Source organism: Solanum stenotomum, chromosome 7 (assembly GCF_019186545.1).
Source record: "Solanum stenotomum isolate F172 chromosome 7, ASM1918654v1, whole genome shotgun sequence".
NCBI classification, from domain to species: Eukaryota; Viridiplantae; Streptophyta; class Magnoliopsida; order Solanales; family Solanaceae; genus Solanum; species Solanum stenotomum.
The window spans coordinates 8657059-8674560 of NC_064288.1; the positions used below are offsets into that span (position 1 = coordinate 8657059).

The 17502-nt window shown below is 35.8% G+C and overlaps 1 protein-coding gene across 1 annotated transcript; it reads right to left on the reverse strand.

The window, feature by feature from the left end:
* Nucleotides 1-2845: 2845 nt before the first annotated feature.
* LOC125870162 (NADH dehydrogenase [ubiquinone] 1 alpha subcomplex subunit 9, mitochondrial) lies at nt 2846-15993 on the reverse strand. The gene is made up of 13 exons (XM_049550509.1): nt 15766-15993; nt 15556-15652; nt 14929-14993; nt 14737-14822; nt 14485-14569; nt 14335-14405; nt 10889-11020; nt 8939-9054; nt 8729-8852; nt 8556-8624; nt 3526-3646; nt 3253-3438; nt 2846-3139 (listed from the first exon to the last, which is right to left on the reverse strand). The coding sequence occupies exons 1-12, from the start codon at nt 15863-15865 to the stop codon at nt 3299-3301; spliced, it is 1206 nt and encodes a 401-aa protein (XP_049406466.1). The 5' UTR covers nt 15866-15993; the 3' UTR covers nt 2846-3139; nt 3253-3298.
* Between the last annotated feature and the right edge of the window lie 1509 nt (nt 15994-17502).

Sequence of the window (17502 nt, forward strand, 5' to 3'; positions counted from 1 at the left end):
CATTGAGAAAGACTAATATAGTGCTCTTCTTTCTTCTCTTTTTATTTATTTATTCATCGGAAAAGGGTCAAAATTGCCCTTGAACTATATGAAATAGATTACTTATACCCTCCGTTACATTTTGGGATCAAAAATACCCCGCCGTTATCCCAAGAGAGCACAAATACCCCTCAAAAGTTGACTTTCAATTTTTTAATGACATGGCAAGCCACTTGGGACTAATTCCTCCACCTAAGATACCAACTAGGATTCCCACTAATTCATTCCTGCTGACCAATCAACTCATCTTCCCAAATCAAACCTAATTTTGAGAGAAAAAAATTGAATCTTCTTTATCATTGAAGAAATGTCAGAGGCTCCATCAATTCAATTGAGGAAGTGATTTAATTTTCAAGATCAAGTTAATTGTTTATATCGATAGTTATTTAGATAACTAAACTGAGCACTGAAATTATTTTGAATATTGTTTTGCTCGACAAATGGTTCTTGATTATGCGGATGAGCTGATAGCTTTCCTACAATAACTTTAGATAAAACTCCACACTTAGTATCTGGTTGTTTATCAAAATAAATAATATGTTCAACATTTTTTGTGCTACGTGGTATTGAAATGTAGAATTAGTAACAGAATACATAACTTTGAATACATTGCTTGAGTTATGGAACTTATAGAGGTTAATTTTTGGGAGGATGCATTGATGGGTTAGTGGAAATCCTAGTTGGCAGCTTAGGTGGAGGAATCAGTCCTATGTGGCTTGCCACGTCATTAAAAATTTAGAATGTTAACTTTTGAAGGGTATTTGTGGTCTCTTGGGATAACGGCGGGGGTATTTTTGATCCCAAAATGTAACGGAGGGTATAAGTGATCTATTTCATATGGTTCAGGGGCAATTTTGACCCTTTTCCGTTTATTCATTTATTGTGGTCTTGTCTTTTCTCAATCTCACATAGCAAGTGTTTTAGAGTACTGAACTACAAAATACCTTTGCTCTCTAAACTTGCACTATCATAATCTGTTTTAATACCTTAGTTTTGTGGCTATGAAACAGTATTGTGTCTATTAATATATCTTTACAGTACTGTTTTGTGATTGAGCAAAGTAGTATGTATATGTAAATGTAAATTTCGAAAGGCACATGTGTTGTCATGCGCTAAGCAAAGTTAGAATTTGAATTTTATGAGTTTTGAATTTTAGAAGGATGATTTCAAATGTTAATAATTAAATTTTAAATTTAATATTTACACTATTTGAACAAAAAAAAAAAAAAGAGGAGAAGATGCAATTTATTAGTTTCATCTCTAAACTATTGACAATCTTAAAAACACTTTCTACTTAACTAACTAAACTTAAATACACTCCGATCTGTCGCATAACATAGCAAGTAGTTTCAAACTCTTATAGGAATATGAAACTCTTAATAAAAAGTTGAGATACGAGTTGAAAACGCCCCTAAACTTAGCGATAATTTAGGGGTGTATTTCACTCCTATTGCAAAATTGGGAATACATTTAAATTTAATTAGTCAAATAAAAAGATGTTTTTTAAAGTTATCAATAGTTCAGAGATGAAACTAATAATTTGCTCACCGGTATTCATGCTTTTAGCTCTATCCAAGTCCACACATGACACACCAACCCTTGTCTTCTCTACCACCGAAAATTTTGGGCTCATCCTGATGATATGAGCCACGTCACAAAACACACACTCCCCAGAGCAAAGGCCAATTACTCATTTAACTTGGATAATTCATCCATTGATCATCCATCATAAACAAACTATTTCTCTCTCCTAAATATTTCAAGTTTCAATACAAGGAAAGAGACAGAAATCAGATCCTATTCCCAAAAAACATAAAAGAAGGCATGAACACATGGTAACTTAGAAGGCTTTGTTGTTGACTGATTTTCAGTACCACCTAAGAGACCTACAAGTGAGACACATTCAATATTTTGAGTTAGGTGAGTTAGTGTAATCTAATATATAGTTCGAGTCGAAAGTAATGAAGTTCCATATAAACCCACATTAGATGTATGTCTTACCGACACTTGGCTCACATGGCTAAATATATGACATTAACAAGACTGCAACTACTGTGAATAGCAACATCCAGATGAATTTTAGATGTGTACCCTTTATCTTCTTGGACCCCATCTTCCCCCTATGAAGTTTCACATCTTTCATGGAAAAGGATACACCTGGATCACCCATCTTCACCTTGCTTCCAAACAGAACGGAGTTGTTGACACCCTGAATGTTGTTGCTAATGTAGATGTTTATGCAGCAACAGTCATGTGATTCACCGGAACAACCACCACGACGTGCAATCATTGATGCACCAACGTTCTTTCCTTCCAATTTGACATGTTCAAATTGTCCATGTCTGTTTTCCGGTGACATTTTTTGATGAATGGAAGTAGTTTATGTCTCTACTTTGCAGAAGAGAGTGCTCACTCATTTTAGACTATTTATATCAGAGGAATTAAAAAGTGGTTACCTGCATCTACAAGAAAAGTATAACTTGATTCACACACTTAAACTACTTTCTTCCAGGTCACCATTCAATGAAAATTTTAAGAATACACGCTAAAGGTATGAAGTATGAATTATCTTAGGTCCACATATAAAACTTTTAGTTGCTAAACACATCATACGCAGTAAGAAATGCCCATCAAAATATGGATGTAAACCAGAAAGACATCATTGGCATTGTAAAGCACCTCCGTAGGCATTTAAACGGGTGAAAAAGGCAAGTACTATAAGCAAATATAGAGAGTAGAATGTGTACTTTGTTACCTTATTTAGGAGACTCAAACGAAATATATGAACCAAATAGAAACGTAATGAATTAAGTTGTTCCCCTGACACTACAATCATGTTCCACTTTTTCTTGGTCACTACTTAGGTGAAATACAAAAGGGAGAACAGAGAAGTTAACTCTGAAGAAAATACAATTGGTCTCGTTGAGACAACGGTGCAAAAAGCACCAAAATTATAGTCAACTCTTCCGGGAAAAGGAGTATAGGTCTCAGCATCACACAACATTCATTTACTGAAAAACTCCCTTGGAATTTATTTTTCCTGTTTGTCTGGCTGAACACGGCTGTACTCCAGAAATCTTGTAAAAGAAGCTGAAATGAACTGGTGACAGTATATTGATCAATAAATGTTTACAATGTAGGTAGAATAACACTTTTCAGTTGAGAAAGGAACTTGTCACATAGGAAATTATGGAAGCAACTACTTGTACCAACCTTTTAAATAAGATCCAAATTGTGTTCATGCTTAGACCACTGAACCTCATGGATAAGATTCAGGAGACATTTTTTCACTAACTGTTGATCCATAATTTGGTCCACCTTTGCGATACTGGATAAGAAATTCAACTGGATATCCCTTCACCTTGTGTGGCGCAAGCCCTAGATCTTCAAAAGTCAAAGCTGAAAAATAACCACAATTGAAAGGTGAGAATGTGTATGTATGAGACGGCCAACAGAATATCAAACATTAAATAAGATGAGGCAAACCATCTTTTGACACAATGTTGTCTGTGGCTAAGGCTTTAATCGCGTCCAGATTAAATATTGTAGGGACAGGCATTGGAGTTGGTACTTTGTTGAGCAAAAATTCTCGAGGAGATGCAATAGCCTGAAACCAAAAATGCCAACTCCAAAAGGTAAATAAATATGCAAACACAAGTTTCATCTGCAAGGGGAACCCTATACTATACTGAAATCTCACCCATACTCCGGAAATACATAAACAAAAGAAATTCTACGATTGAACTACCAAAAGAAAACAGAATGGACTAGAAATAGGAGCTCTAAATGATTCATTTAGGATTCCAAAGCAAGGAGTTGGCAGTTCTTATAGATCAAGTTCATTGAAATTCCATCCAAGAACAGAACAAGGACTTCCACCGGGTACATGTTGTTGAATGCCAATGGTGACCAAATTAGCACAACAAAGTTAAAACATGAGAGCAGGAACACACCTGCAACTTCAACAGTTAAAATCAGATACAGCAAAATACTGTATCGGTTTTTAGTTGAAGATCTTACTACATTCTACTCCCTCCACAAGATAACCAGTTGGGAGTCCAAATTGAACCGGTCTAATGAGAGGATGATTTTACCCCTTTTTTACAAATTATTAGTTAAGTTGACATTTAATGAAGAATGCTAAGGAGGACAAGATGTCCTCAATTTAAATAATTGGAAGATGCAACAAAAGGAAGAGAGGAAAATAAAATAGAATGGCATTAGTTCCTTTGGCTCTGGAAGTCTGTTAACACTATCCTGAAACAATTGTTTGTGCCTTAACAACCATTACAATGAAGGAAAACTATTATTTTCCAAACAAAAGCAGGACGTATACTTTCGACCAAAGATGGTTTAGCATTGGGATTCAGCTTGATTTGCAAGAAATAACATGTGACACATTTTTCTTGAACAGGTAAAATGATGCACTAGGCACCAGTGCACCACAACACCACGCCTTTTACCACGGCACCATGAGCCATGACCCAATACACGTGTCCTCAGGTTGACAACATACATAAACCCATGCCGTGCAAAAATCATAAGAGGGTATGATACGAAAGATGAGGCCATGCTTTTTGTACTATGTCACAACATTAGAAGTCTTGCTCTAAGCTAGTGCCAGGATAATTACAGAGATTGAAACCCTTCTATACAAACATACAAAAGAAGGTTTCCACCATAATAAGCTGCTATTCTTATAAGTGAATCTATGAACTCTAATATACTATTTTCATCTTTAACATCGTGTAAATTATCAAAAAGTCATAAGCACTTAATCTTTGGAACAGTCTGAGTCCCCTTCACAACACAAAGTTTGACAGTCTTACATGTGAAACATTTTATTAAGGAAATTGAACCTTTTTGGCACAATCCAGTGGAGCACTATTTCGCATTGTGTGAAAAGAGAAAAGATGGAAGAAAAGCTTTTAACCGAAATTGGTCATTTGCAACATACAAGAAGCCTCCCTATACAAAAGTTCAAGTTAAATGAACAAAAGAGAGTTCCCAATTATTGAGATCCTAAATAATTTTTGTTAAGTTTCGGAGTTCCCAAATATTCTAAATGATACTTTGACTTCAATCAAAAGATACACACTAGTAAAAGTTTGCAGTACTCTAGTTCTCTTTACCTTCAACATGCCTCCTCAAACTCTTTTTGAGAGAAAGGTAATCGTAATACTTTTTTTTTTTTTATGACAAGGGAAACCCGCAGCCACTACCCTTTCGGTGCGCACAGGGTAAAAGCCCAGCTCCTATGCAATAGCTCACAAACCACATAGGAGAGGTAACCCGCACTAGGCAAGCCCGGTGCGATGAGCTCGACCCAGAAGGCAAAACCCCTTGCTTTCGCTGGCAAGGGGTTTCGAACTTGAGACCTCCAACATGAAAGTCCCAAGCCCGAACCACTAGGCCACCCAGAAGGGTCAAAGGTAATTGTAATACTTAATATAAAGCCCTTCAAAACTCAATGTAGGGAAGCACACAAAGTTTGTAAATCACAGCTGGAAACCACAATAAATCAAATTCGACTCTGCCATGAGACTGGCTAGGTAGTCGCGCTACCATGAATCCATGAGATAAACTTTATCAGAGAGAAGCATAACCAGTTGACAAAGACGGGCATACTGAAAGCTTGATCAGATTGTTGAATCCACGATATTGACCAGTACTGATTTGACGATAACATCAATATCACTGATCGAAAATAGAGCACTGATGACTTATTCCTACGAAATTGATAGTGTGCAAAGCACAGGGGAAAGAAACAACATTAGAGCTAAAGAGCCTGAGAGGCTGACACTTCAAGCTGCATGCACCAATAACTTGGATGACAAAATTTCACCGTGGTGTCTGGTTGCTAAGACAAATGAGAACTAGATTGAACTAGGGCGAACAACAAAGACATAAAAAAAAAGGAGATGTGCTGCTGAAACGCTCACAAAAATAGCAGCAAAGGATTAAACTACAAAAAGAAAAAAAACCTTAAGTGGGAGTCAGAGGACGGTCGCTTTCCGTAGGTGGAACTACGCAAGTCTCACCAAGATCATACAAACTCGGACACATGCACACACACACTCTTTACATTAGTCTTACCAAGTAAATATTGTTTAAGAACAATATTGGAGAAAGCTCCTTATAAAGAAAATTTGAACTTTTGAGTTGCACAAAATACGGAAAGTTCAGAATCTTGAGATACCCAATTGTCAAACATAACCATTATGAGTATTTTTTTTTCTTTGTTTTCTTTGGCACTTAAGGATATGACCTACCAGAGGAGGAACTGGAACAAGAACAATGGGAGACCAAGGTTCAGCAGAGACAAAAAGATTAGGAGTTTCTCTTTCCTTTCTACCTAAGCCTAGGCAGGCAAAACTACGGAGTATCTCTACTAGTGGGACATGTCGGTGTACATTGAAGTACTTGAGATGTCTGCTAGTCGTGGCGGACAAAATTGTCATCAAAAAAATTGTTAAGAACTTATGTTGATAAAGGGCAGCCTGGTGCATTGCGCTCATCACAGGGCTCAGAATGGGTCTTATGTATGTCGTCTTACCTTGCATTTCTGCAAAGAATCTTCGCGGCTTGAACCCGTGACCACCATTGCTGAAGAACTTTCGTTGATAAGTAAATGAACTTTTGTTGATATCAACCAAGAGATGATGTAGAAAAAGTACAAAACAAGATCCCTTTATAGGAACCAATGAAATTTAACAATTCAACAAAATAATCTAGAACTTTCTACATAATATTCTTAATGATTCTCTCAACATTCAATTATAACACAACCATTTAGTAAACTCTACAATCTTAACAATGGATTATATATAAATTTGCAATTGACATTTTACCCATTTTTCTTATGATCAATTAACTGTTGCTTAATTCCATACTAGTTTGGATCGGCTCATTCTCTATATCGATTTTGATATGTTCAATTTATTTCATTCCAACACTAAGGAGCTGTTTGGATATGTATTTTTTCCTCATTTTTCCAAAAAAGAAAAATTCAAAACAGCATTTATATATTGGACTGTTTTTTGAATATTATTTTTAAAGATGAAATTTGAGTTTGAACAAGTGGTTTTGACCAGCTTTCAAGTGAATTTTTTTTCACTTGCAGAACTTTTACTTCTTTTTTTTTTCAAGTTAAATGCATGTCCAAATACAACTTCAACTTCAAAGAAAAAAAAGTTCTCTCAACTAATAATACTTTTTTTTATGTCCAAACACCTACTAAATAACTTCTTTAAAGGCAAACTAGGAATTCTCTAAAGTTAGAGGTTGGATACCACATTATCCCTACATCAAATGACAAATCTCTCACTAGAATGAAGACTCTTGTCAAACACTAAATGTTGCAAGTTTAACAACTGATCCTTCAATTCTCACTAGTTAATACTGCCTATGCTTGATCTATTCTATCATTTCCCATACCCTCCACATTTTTATCAAGACTATTACTGATTGCCTCAAACTCAATTGTTAAAGTTTAAGATGTATTTACATCACTGCTTCTCGTCAATCTAGGCCAAACAATGGAGTTTATGCCTTTCTTATATGTACACTAATTAAGATAATCGGCAATTTTTCCTTACAAGATTGAAAATTTTGTAAAGTTTGCCTAGTTATTAAATAGCATGTTCCATCTTTTGCATTTGCATGCTTTTTTCCTAGGATGAAGACCATAATATTATTGTTAGATTATTGTAATCAATTTTTTTGAATAATGGTGTTGTTCAAGCCAAGCTTGCACACAACTAGACAATTCCATCGGGTACATGTTACTTCAGTTTTGTAGTCAAATTGATTGTGATTTATCTCATGTTTTTGAAAAACTATCGGGTCCATTACATCTGATCATAATGGAGAAATCTAACATATATGCTATATCTCATTTATATCTCTTGATCAACAGAGAAAATCTATGAGGGCCAACTTGAACAAAGTTTAATCCTTGGTTAATAATGGGTCTATTTCTCAAGCCCTCGCCAATTAAATACCAAGTTTTGTTTTTGATTGCATTCTTCAAACTTGTGACATGCACCTAATCCACTGTCCACACCATCATGTGTAGCGCTCTTACCACTAGAACAAAGCCCTGGGCCCTGGGGGCATCTCTTCTTATATTGTATAAATATTTTAGTACTTAGTGTGGATGGAGAAACCTAAAGTGCCACATAAGAGGTAACATAGTGCACTTAATTACGAAGTGTACAACATTCTCATACTCAGAGATAATAGCAAGAATCCAAATCCTAAACTTCCATAAACCAAAAATAAGACACCTAATGTAACAGACAAATCCACTCATGAGAAAAGCATACAAGTAAATATAGAAGCAAATGTGTTTGAAAATGAACAGATAAGCTAAGGCACTACTTCTTTTCTGCCTACTAGCAATGCAACTACTCCTGAGAAATAGTCAAACTGTTCCAAAACGTGGTTAGCACATATAAATAACGATGAATAGAATGTTATTGAGACATAGGGAAACCATCAATATAAACACTTGCCTTAGCAATAGGGAAAGGAACATTCACATAGCGTGGCCATTCACGGATCATATCAAACATGAGCTCTGCCTGTTGCAAAATAAGATGCAGAACTTCATTAAACAATTTAATTTACAAGGATAACATACTAAAGAAAGGGAGAAGCAGTAAGAAAAGAGGACAATAGAGCAGACCAAATCATGCATAGTGTAAATATCTGGGCCACCAAGTTCATAAACTTTTCCCATGCTGGTGCCATTGTCTTTCAGAGAAGAAACAATTGCAGAAGCAACATCAGCAACGAATACAGGTTGAATTCTGCAAAAGCACTCGTAAGAACATGAATGGTAAAAGCTCCATTAAGTTCCGACCAAAATGACATAATAAATTGTCCAGAGACGTACCTTGTTGAACCACCTCCAATTAGAGGGAGAAAACCATATTTCTTTGCAAAGAATGCCCATGGATTCAGAATTCTATCTTCTGTACCGATCATCACTGCTGGTCGCATTATGGTTGCCTGAAGATGAGTGAGGAGATCAGTAACTTCACCCCATACAAAATAAGTTAAAACACTTGAGATTGTAGTAAGCATATTGTAGCTTGAAGAAATCAAACTTAACGAAGCAACACATGACATCCATACAGATTAAGCTTCTAGCTTCTAAGTGGTTTGCTGAACCAAATCTACTCAGAAAAACTTTATAAAAAAGAAAACGAACATAAAGAAAATTTACCTATTATCACATTGCCCAGTTGTGTATCAGTTATGGTGCAAGGTGTGGAATATACTCAAAATATGTTGGGTTTCAGGCAATGCTAAGGACTTGTTAGCAAGGCGGCAAGGCCAGACAGTAGAACAAATAGACACAGAAGTAGCACATGGAAGTAACTTCTTTAGCACTCTAGTGACAATATGGAAAGAGATAAATAGGAGTGTGTGTAAGACAGTCAAGCCATTTTTCACTTTCTGAACCTTCTTATATGAAACAAATAATTTCATTGATGTAAGAAGAATCCCGTTCTGAAGTACACCATAAAGTAGAGAACTCACCAAACATCTATACAAACTGAAACCTAGTGGGTGTAACTAAAAGAAACTACGAACTTCTTCCAAATAATTTTTCTCCTTACTTCTTCCTTCCTGCTTCCCCATGGTCTGCTTCAAACCCCTACACCCCAGCATCTCACTGTGATGACATCTCCATCCAAAGGCCACAAGGTTGGTGGCATTGTTATCGACCAAAAGTGCTTCACCCTCATCCACATGCCCGGTTGTTAGACTACCCCACTGGTCTTCAGAACCAACCTCACTGAGTCACTATTGCTCTTCAACCACTTCCCCACCCACCCCCCACCTCAACCTCAAATTCCTTTCCCCACCTAGCATTATGCCATTCTCCATTTCCCTTCCGTCTCGGAGATCTACAATCTCTTTATCCTTTTCATAATTTGAATATAATTTTTTCTGAATTTTTTTTCTTGTAATTGTTGTGATCTTAGTTATGCTACTCATAGAATTCTATTTTGACTGGGTATGCTGCTGTATTGTCTTGCAGTTTTGACTTTAGATTTCATTCTATTATTCGTATTTCTTAACATTTACTGCAATCCTGAATCCTTCATTCCCTTTTGGCCTCATGGTGTAGAAATGGAAAGTAAGAAGTATTACAAATGATAAGTTTGACAAATTGTAGCAGAGGGTAAAATAGGCTAGCAGGAACATTTTATATACATACAGACACGGAAAAAAATAAATAACCACAAACAGAAATAATAACTATTGGGATGAGAGAAGTGGAATAATTATAATTGAGCTAAATATATGAAGGTAACATCATGTCAGTCAGGTTTTAAACCCATCTAAAAAAAATTGTTAGATGAAAACAGTCTTTGTACCCCCACAAAGGTAAGGGTAAGGTCCGCGTACATCCCACCCTCCTTAGACCCCCCTTATAGGATCACACCGGGCATGTTGTTAACTTGTTATGAAAAGATATAGTTTTGTGATTTTCGGAACTAGTTTTCTAGTTTTCAATTTTTTATTTCTTTGCACTAAAAATGCTATGTTCTTTTAATAATTAATGTGTCAGTCTACTAACTATTTTGTTGTCTAGGACAGCCTTCCTAAAGACAGATTCTCATGGCTGATGAGGTGCATGCCTTTGCACCTACACTAAAGTGACACTTAGATGAGGCGAAGCACACAACCAGGCTTTAACTGAATTAAATGTGCCTCAAAAACGAGCCTTTATAACAGCACCATCTGGTATATAAATGTTTATTTTCTTCTTCTTGTTTTTTCTTTGGGAGGGAGGGGGGTGACGGGCTAAGAGCATATTTTCATGTTTCACCTCAGGAAGTTCTCGTGTAACAGCTTCTTCCCCTGCAGCTTTGGCTCTGAGCAGTCTAGATGAGGATGCAGGAGATGCCCCCAAGCTTGAAACTTGAATAAATCTCATGATACCACCATGCTCTTTGGCAATCTGCCGACATAGGAATTACATTTTAGTACAGAGAAAATACCATTTGTTAACGACTTCAATGAGTAGCACAAATCATTATATGCAACAAGAAACATTGCAGACATAGGAACTACATATTAGTGTAGACAAAATAATCATCATAAACTACTTCAAAGAAATAGCAGATGAAGGTGAATGTTGCAGATCATTAAATGCAACTAGAAACATACTCAAGTAATTTTCTTGTTTTTGTTACTGCCAGTAGTTTAAACCAGACTATATGTTATGTCTTAACCACTCTTCTTTGGTCCAAACTTCAAAGCATCGTACTATAGAAACAAAGCTGACAAAAGAAAAGAATCACTACACCATTTGACGTGAAAATTAATTCTATGATATTTCACCAGTACCATTGGTTGGTCATAGCAGTGGCAAGAGATTGATGCATACATTTAATGCTAACAGAAGCCCACATATTCTCCAACCCATTTAGGGCGTCATGTAAGCAAGCACGCGTTTTAATTTGAAAACTAAGGGTGTAAAATTACAACATATGTTGGGATTCGTAAACGATAATGATATTCAATTATTAAAATTATTCTATAGTTGATAAATAAGGGGGTGAGGCAAGGGATTGGTTAGTCTACTTCCCAAGTAAAGCATTTAATCCTTCATACTTGTGTTGCTTGATACAACCAGAAGCAAAGTAAATGTGATTTAATTTAAAGGGGCTAGAAGTTGAAGGGGCTGGAGGGCATATGCAACCCTTACAATTTCTTCTTTTCCTTATTTGCTTTCTCATCGCACATAAGTTATGGCTCATGCCCTCCTCTACTCAAACCAAAAATATTGCAAGTAAAAGGGTGGCAAATTATGAAGAAACTGAGGTGTATTTACTTTTTGGGATAAACTTTGTGCTCTGTTTATAAAATTATAAAGAGTGGCAAATCATTTTCAACAAACCAACCGAATCAAACTGAACTGGATTTTCTTAAAATTAGTTGGTTTGGTCTATTTTTTGAGAAAGTAACTTTGTATTCACAAAATATCATCATCAAAAGGATGATGAGGTGGGGCACTTACAACCCACAACGGGTGGGAAACATCCTTCACAGAAACTAAAAAGCTTTATAATTTGCCTATGAAATCAACTAGAGTTACTACCTCCCCACCATATTCTGCTTACACGAAAAAAAAAAAAGGCTAAGGCATTTCATTTTGATCTTCTGTGCGTAGCAGCTTTTGCCTTCAAAGCATCTGGTATTTCTTTCCTTCCATAAAGTCATACAAATTGGAATGCTCATCCACCAATCTTTGCTCTGCCCTCTTCTTCCAATTCCTTTCCAACTATTGAGTAGCTCCAGGGTGGTTTTAGGCATTACCCAACTTACTCCAGAATACATAAGAACATGTTCCACAGATTTGCAGTTGTTTTGCAGTGTAGAAACAAATGACTATTTACCTCTGTTTCCTAGTCACACATAAAACACCTTCAGCAAATTTGTAAACCTCTTCTTTGTAACACCTCATGAGTTAGACAGGCTCTTCTGATCACAAGCCAAGCAAACCAAGAATCTTTCAGTGGGCTTCTGACTTTCCAAATTAACTTCCAAGGCCTACTATATGTCAAAGATTGCCTGTTCATCTTCTAGTAGCAAGATTTTACTGTAAAAAATCCTCTACTATGGAGACTCCAAACTTGTTTGTCTGGCCCCATATGGAGATACATGAAAAAGAGTTTAATACCTGAAGCAGATCTGCTACTCTATCAATTTCCGAGTCATTCAAAAATCTACTAAAAATTAGGTTCCACCCTTGCTGGCTCCAAACCTGAGAGACAGTGGCATTCTTTTGAAGGCTAATGATGTATAGTTGAGGGAAAGTGCTTCTTAGAGTATCTCGGCAGCTTACGAGCACCTCAACCGATTGCATGGGGTACCTGCTACCTCCTATAGGACATAGGTACTAGGTAACTCTGTCCACCCAGACTTGAACATATAGGAAGAAATCACCAAGTGTTTTTGCACTTTTGCTACTGCCAAGATTTGAACTTGAGACCAAATGGTTCTCAACTCACTTCAATGACCACTAGGCACACCCTTGGATGTTAAAGCATTTATGTTACAATTCCTTGTACTGGTTGAGAAAATATTATTCTTTGAGCCTTGAGGTTTTACAATTTCGACATACTTTAGGTTCTGAATCTTTTCATAGTTGGGAAGAATTTGTTTCTTATGCACTTTTTTAACTGTCGATTTTGGCTGTACTTACAAAGCCTCATTAAAAAGTAAATCATCTATATATTAAAAATTCTGTTCTGAGACGTGAGTAATTTGGTTAATCAATTTCTTTTAGTTTTCTTGGTCTCTAATTTTTAAGCTCAAAAACACTTCCAAATAAAATAAAATACTATAAGAGAAACAGATTTTCTAATAACTTACAAACTGAATCAACCCTACCAAGACCGCATGTTTTAATACTCTTGGTCTGGTTTTGGTATGACGAATCCAAAACTATTATGATTGGTTTGGTATTGGTCTTAGACACAAAGTGCACTGGTTCGGTCTTGGTCATAGACACAAAGTGGACATTGGTTTGATCTTGGCCTTAACTCGAAGTGGACCACGTCAAATATGCACACCCATAAAGTAGGAAGAAAAATCAGTTATTTCATCCTCGCGGCAAAGCTTATATCACAATCACTCTTATCATCCCCAGAGTACTCCTATGATGTAAATCCCACCAATTTAATGTAACTAAATGAAAAATTCATGTTCTTGGCTAGGTTGAAAGAAGCCTCATTTTGCACAAACTAGCAAAAAAGGCAGATTGGTAAACGCACTCTCAGTCTGCACATGCATTCACACGGAAGTTTATCTTTTTGAATCTGTTATATGCACAATGACATACAAAAAGTTGGTAGGGCTCTCCAAGTAAAACCAAAACTCAAGGTACGATAAACAGCACTGAGAATAAAAGGGTAAGATAAACAACACTGAGAATAAACGGTTTAGATAAACAACACTGAGAACCACATGTTCAATAAAGAAAAACACATATGATACCATCCTCAGAAAACCACAGAATGAGTTGTAATAAGTTTATGTATTAATTTTAGATTGTCTTCAGTATCGTAAATCACAAGTTGACACATTGGACAACATTTTAATCATCAAAAGAAAAGAAACAGAATAACCCAAACAATGCACTGGATGACATTTCAAGATTGAGACAAAGCTTTTTCTTTTTGAACTTGAAGATTGAAACAAAGCTTATTTCAGTTTATATTTAACTAATCTAGGTAAAGCAAAAGGCAATATAACAGCAGAACCTACCATTGCAAGCTGTTCAGCCATATGGAGGTTGACTTCATCAAAGCTGTAATTTCTTGTCTCATAATCCCTTCCTGGAAACCAGAAAGTTTTACGGACATAGTTGTAAAGATATCTTTGTGGATCACTGATTAAAAATGGTAGAAGGAATACCGATGAGATTGATCACAACATTAGCTTTTGCCATCACTGCCTTAACTGAATTTTCATCCCGGGGATTGTATTTCATAGGAACAATCTAGGCAAAATAAACAAAGAGAGGTAGTACCCCCATAAAAATGAGAATGCTTTTCATAACTCATGTCTTTTGCTTAAGAGAAGCTCAAAGACATCAGAAAACAACAATAAAACAGATCATAATAAAATAAAGTAAGTTTGACTATGGGACCACAGCCGTTAACATACCTGTCCTAAGTCACCCATCAACTTAAGATGACGAGGAGAATCCTCAGATCCACGGAAAGGAACCAAGACTTGACTGCCCATTTTAGCTGAGATCCCCAAAAAACAGAAAACAAGTACCATTTACCTCAAGAATTCTTTAACTTTGTTGGTATAGAAAGTACAGGAAAAAGGTGAAGGTGATTAGAACGTTACCAAGCTGTTGCACAACATAACGACCAAGAAATCCAGTAGCTCCAAAGACTGTAGCAACTATTCCACTGACAAACAACAGATTCAAAAACCATATTAATTCAAAAAATACATAATTCAAATTGCACACATAAAAAAGAAACAAAAAATGAACAAAAGCTACGACTCATCATGTAGATATTCAAAAAAAAGAGCACCAGAACAACCAATAAGCAAAAAGAACACAATTTTGAATTACACTCTCACAGTATTTTGATGAAGCATTACACTCACACAGTATTAAGAAACGAAAATGATATATCAAATTTAGTGGAACAGCATAAGATTAAACAACTATCACCCTACCCTCAATCCCAAACTACCCAAACTAGTTAGGCAGCTATATAAATTCTCTCTACTCATTATGCTCTATTCAGGCCCATTTTATTCCAATTACTCAATGATTTGACTTCTAATACAAAGGGTTCTCTATATCTAGAGATCAAATCCCTGCACTGGCAAATTCCAAACTTAATTGGAAAATGTACCAATTTAACCAAACCATTATCTCAACGAGTTGGGTACCATCTTACACGACTATGAAACAAGATTTTTAAGGGAAAAGAACAAATTTTGAAAAAACCCATTTACCTAACGGATGATCTTCCACCAGTTCCCTTACGAATTAGAGGTCCCGCACCCCCGGTGGCAAGGTTAGATGCGTAGCGCGGAGTAAGATAACCATAGTCTGAAATAACAAAAACATAAGCAAAATAAGAACACAATCCGATACGAGATCACGACATTGTAGGGGGGAAAAATGAAAACTTGAGTTGCCCTAGAAATGCATAAGATACATACAGTGATCATCAGAAAGAGGATAGAGAGACTTGAATGATGAAATGGCAGGCGAATGATGTTTCAAAGATTGGTGCCCTAGTTTTCTCGTGATGGCCTGCATCTTCGTTCTCAGCGGAGCTCGAGCTCACAGAGAATGGGAGAAGATTGATCGATATCGGCGCTGTTAGGGAATTGGGGGAAAAATAGATGCACTGACTGAAGTAAATAGTATTACCTTGTAAACTCGAGCTAATTGAGGTGTGGGTGACAAAAAAGTCTTAAAATTAAAATTGGTGACAAAAAAAAAATTGATCAAGTCAAACCTCTTCTTAATTAGTGATTAAGATAATTAGGGACTAAAGTGTAATATTTAAAACTTCTAAATTTTTAAAAACATTCAAATAAACCCATTCCAATTGTCTTTCTTTTTCTTTGCAACAGCAGCTTGAAGCCCATTTCTTTCTTCCTTGCAACAGCTTGTAAGCAGAGAGGGACGACATTGTTGCGAAAATATTGTTGGTGACTTCCAATACCTTCGTCTTGGTCTTCTTCGTCATAGCCGTCTTCTACCTCAAGGTAACACTCTTTTCTTTTCTTTCATTGTTAGGGTTTTGAGATGGTAAAGATTGAAATTTCATTGGGTTTTATTAGGCCTTCTTTGTTTTTAGTATATGGAAGTTTGTGGGTTTAACGATTTTGCTTGGTAGGATTTTCTTGGGGAAAAAAATGTGGGTCTTTTACACAAGATTTGTGTGCTTTCATTGATCCTTCTATTGTTTTTTGTTTGTTATCTATGTGTGATTGATGGCTCTTTAATGTTTGCATTTTAATGTTTTGCTCTGTTTTAGGTTCTTGTTTCTTGTAGAAAAAAAGAATTTGGTTGCTTTTGAGGTAAATGTTTGAGACATTAGAGGTGTCTTTCTTGGACCTTTAATTGTTGCTCATCTTATGGAGAATGTTGTTCTTAGAGATCATTTATTTTTATTAGTCTTAAGTTAGTTTGATCATTGGTTGTATTATAATTACTAGTAACATATTCATTTTTTTCAAGCCTATGGTTTTGTTCATGATTTAAGAGGAGAAGTGTAGTATGGTTTTGTCACTTCCTGATGTTGTTGTTACCTTATTTTATAGTATGTTTTGTATACAACAACAATAATTATTATACCTCAATCCCAAACAAGATGGCATATAGATGATTTGCATATATACTTCAAATAACTTACATGCATCCAACCAAATTTTGAAGATATATTTATAATTGTTTACCCTATTTCTTTATGTGGTTTTGAAACTAACTTTCAAAATTATCTAAATGATAATGAATTATCTTTTTTTATTATTACATTTTGATTTTATTGTTTTTATATATAGATTGTGCATCCATGACTCCAAGGAAAAAACGAACAACTCCTATTAAAACGTATGAAAGGCGAATCAGAACACAAAGACAAAGAGAAGAACTAGAATACACAAATTTGAAAAAATCTATAGAAGAAGAAGGAGAACATGAAATAGATGTTTCTTCTACAAATGTAGAAAGAGATGATAGAGCAGTTGAGGAGGAACAAAATGATATAGCCATTCCAGAAAAGGAGACATCTCCTATTGTTGAATTATCTCCGCTCAGTCCTTCACCCGATAACTTCATTGTGTAGTCGATTAGGTATGCAAATTACAATTTGGAGTCAATGATTGATAGGTATCCAAACTTAAGAGGTTCTTTAACTGTTAAGTCGGAGTTACGTAAGTTTTCTA

What these genes read in the sequence shown, in the direction of transcription:
- LOC125870162 (XM_049550509.1), bottom strand. Translation starts at nt 15,865, where the DNA reads ATGCAGGCCATCACGAGAAAACTAGGGCACCAATCTTTGAAACATCAT. An exon ending in TGATGGGTGACTTAGGACAG is followed by an intron (nt 14,570 to 14,736) that starts GTATGTTAACGG and finishes TATTTTGCCTAG; the next exon opens with ATTGTTCCTATGAAATACAA. An exon ending in TTTACACTATGCATGATTTG is followed by an intron (nt 8,625 to 8,728) that starts GTCTGCTCTATT and finishes ATTTTGCAACAG; the next exon opens with GCAGAGCTCATGTTTGATAT.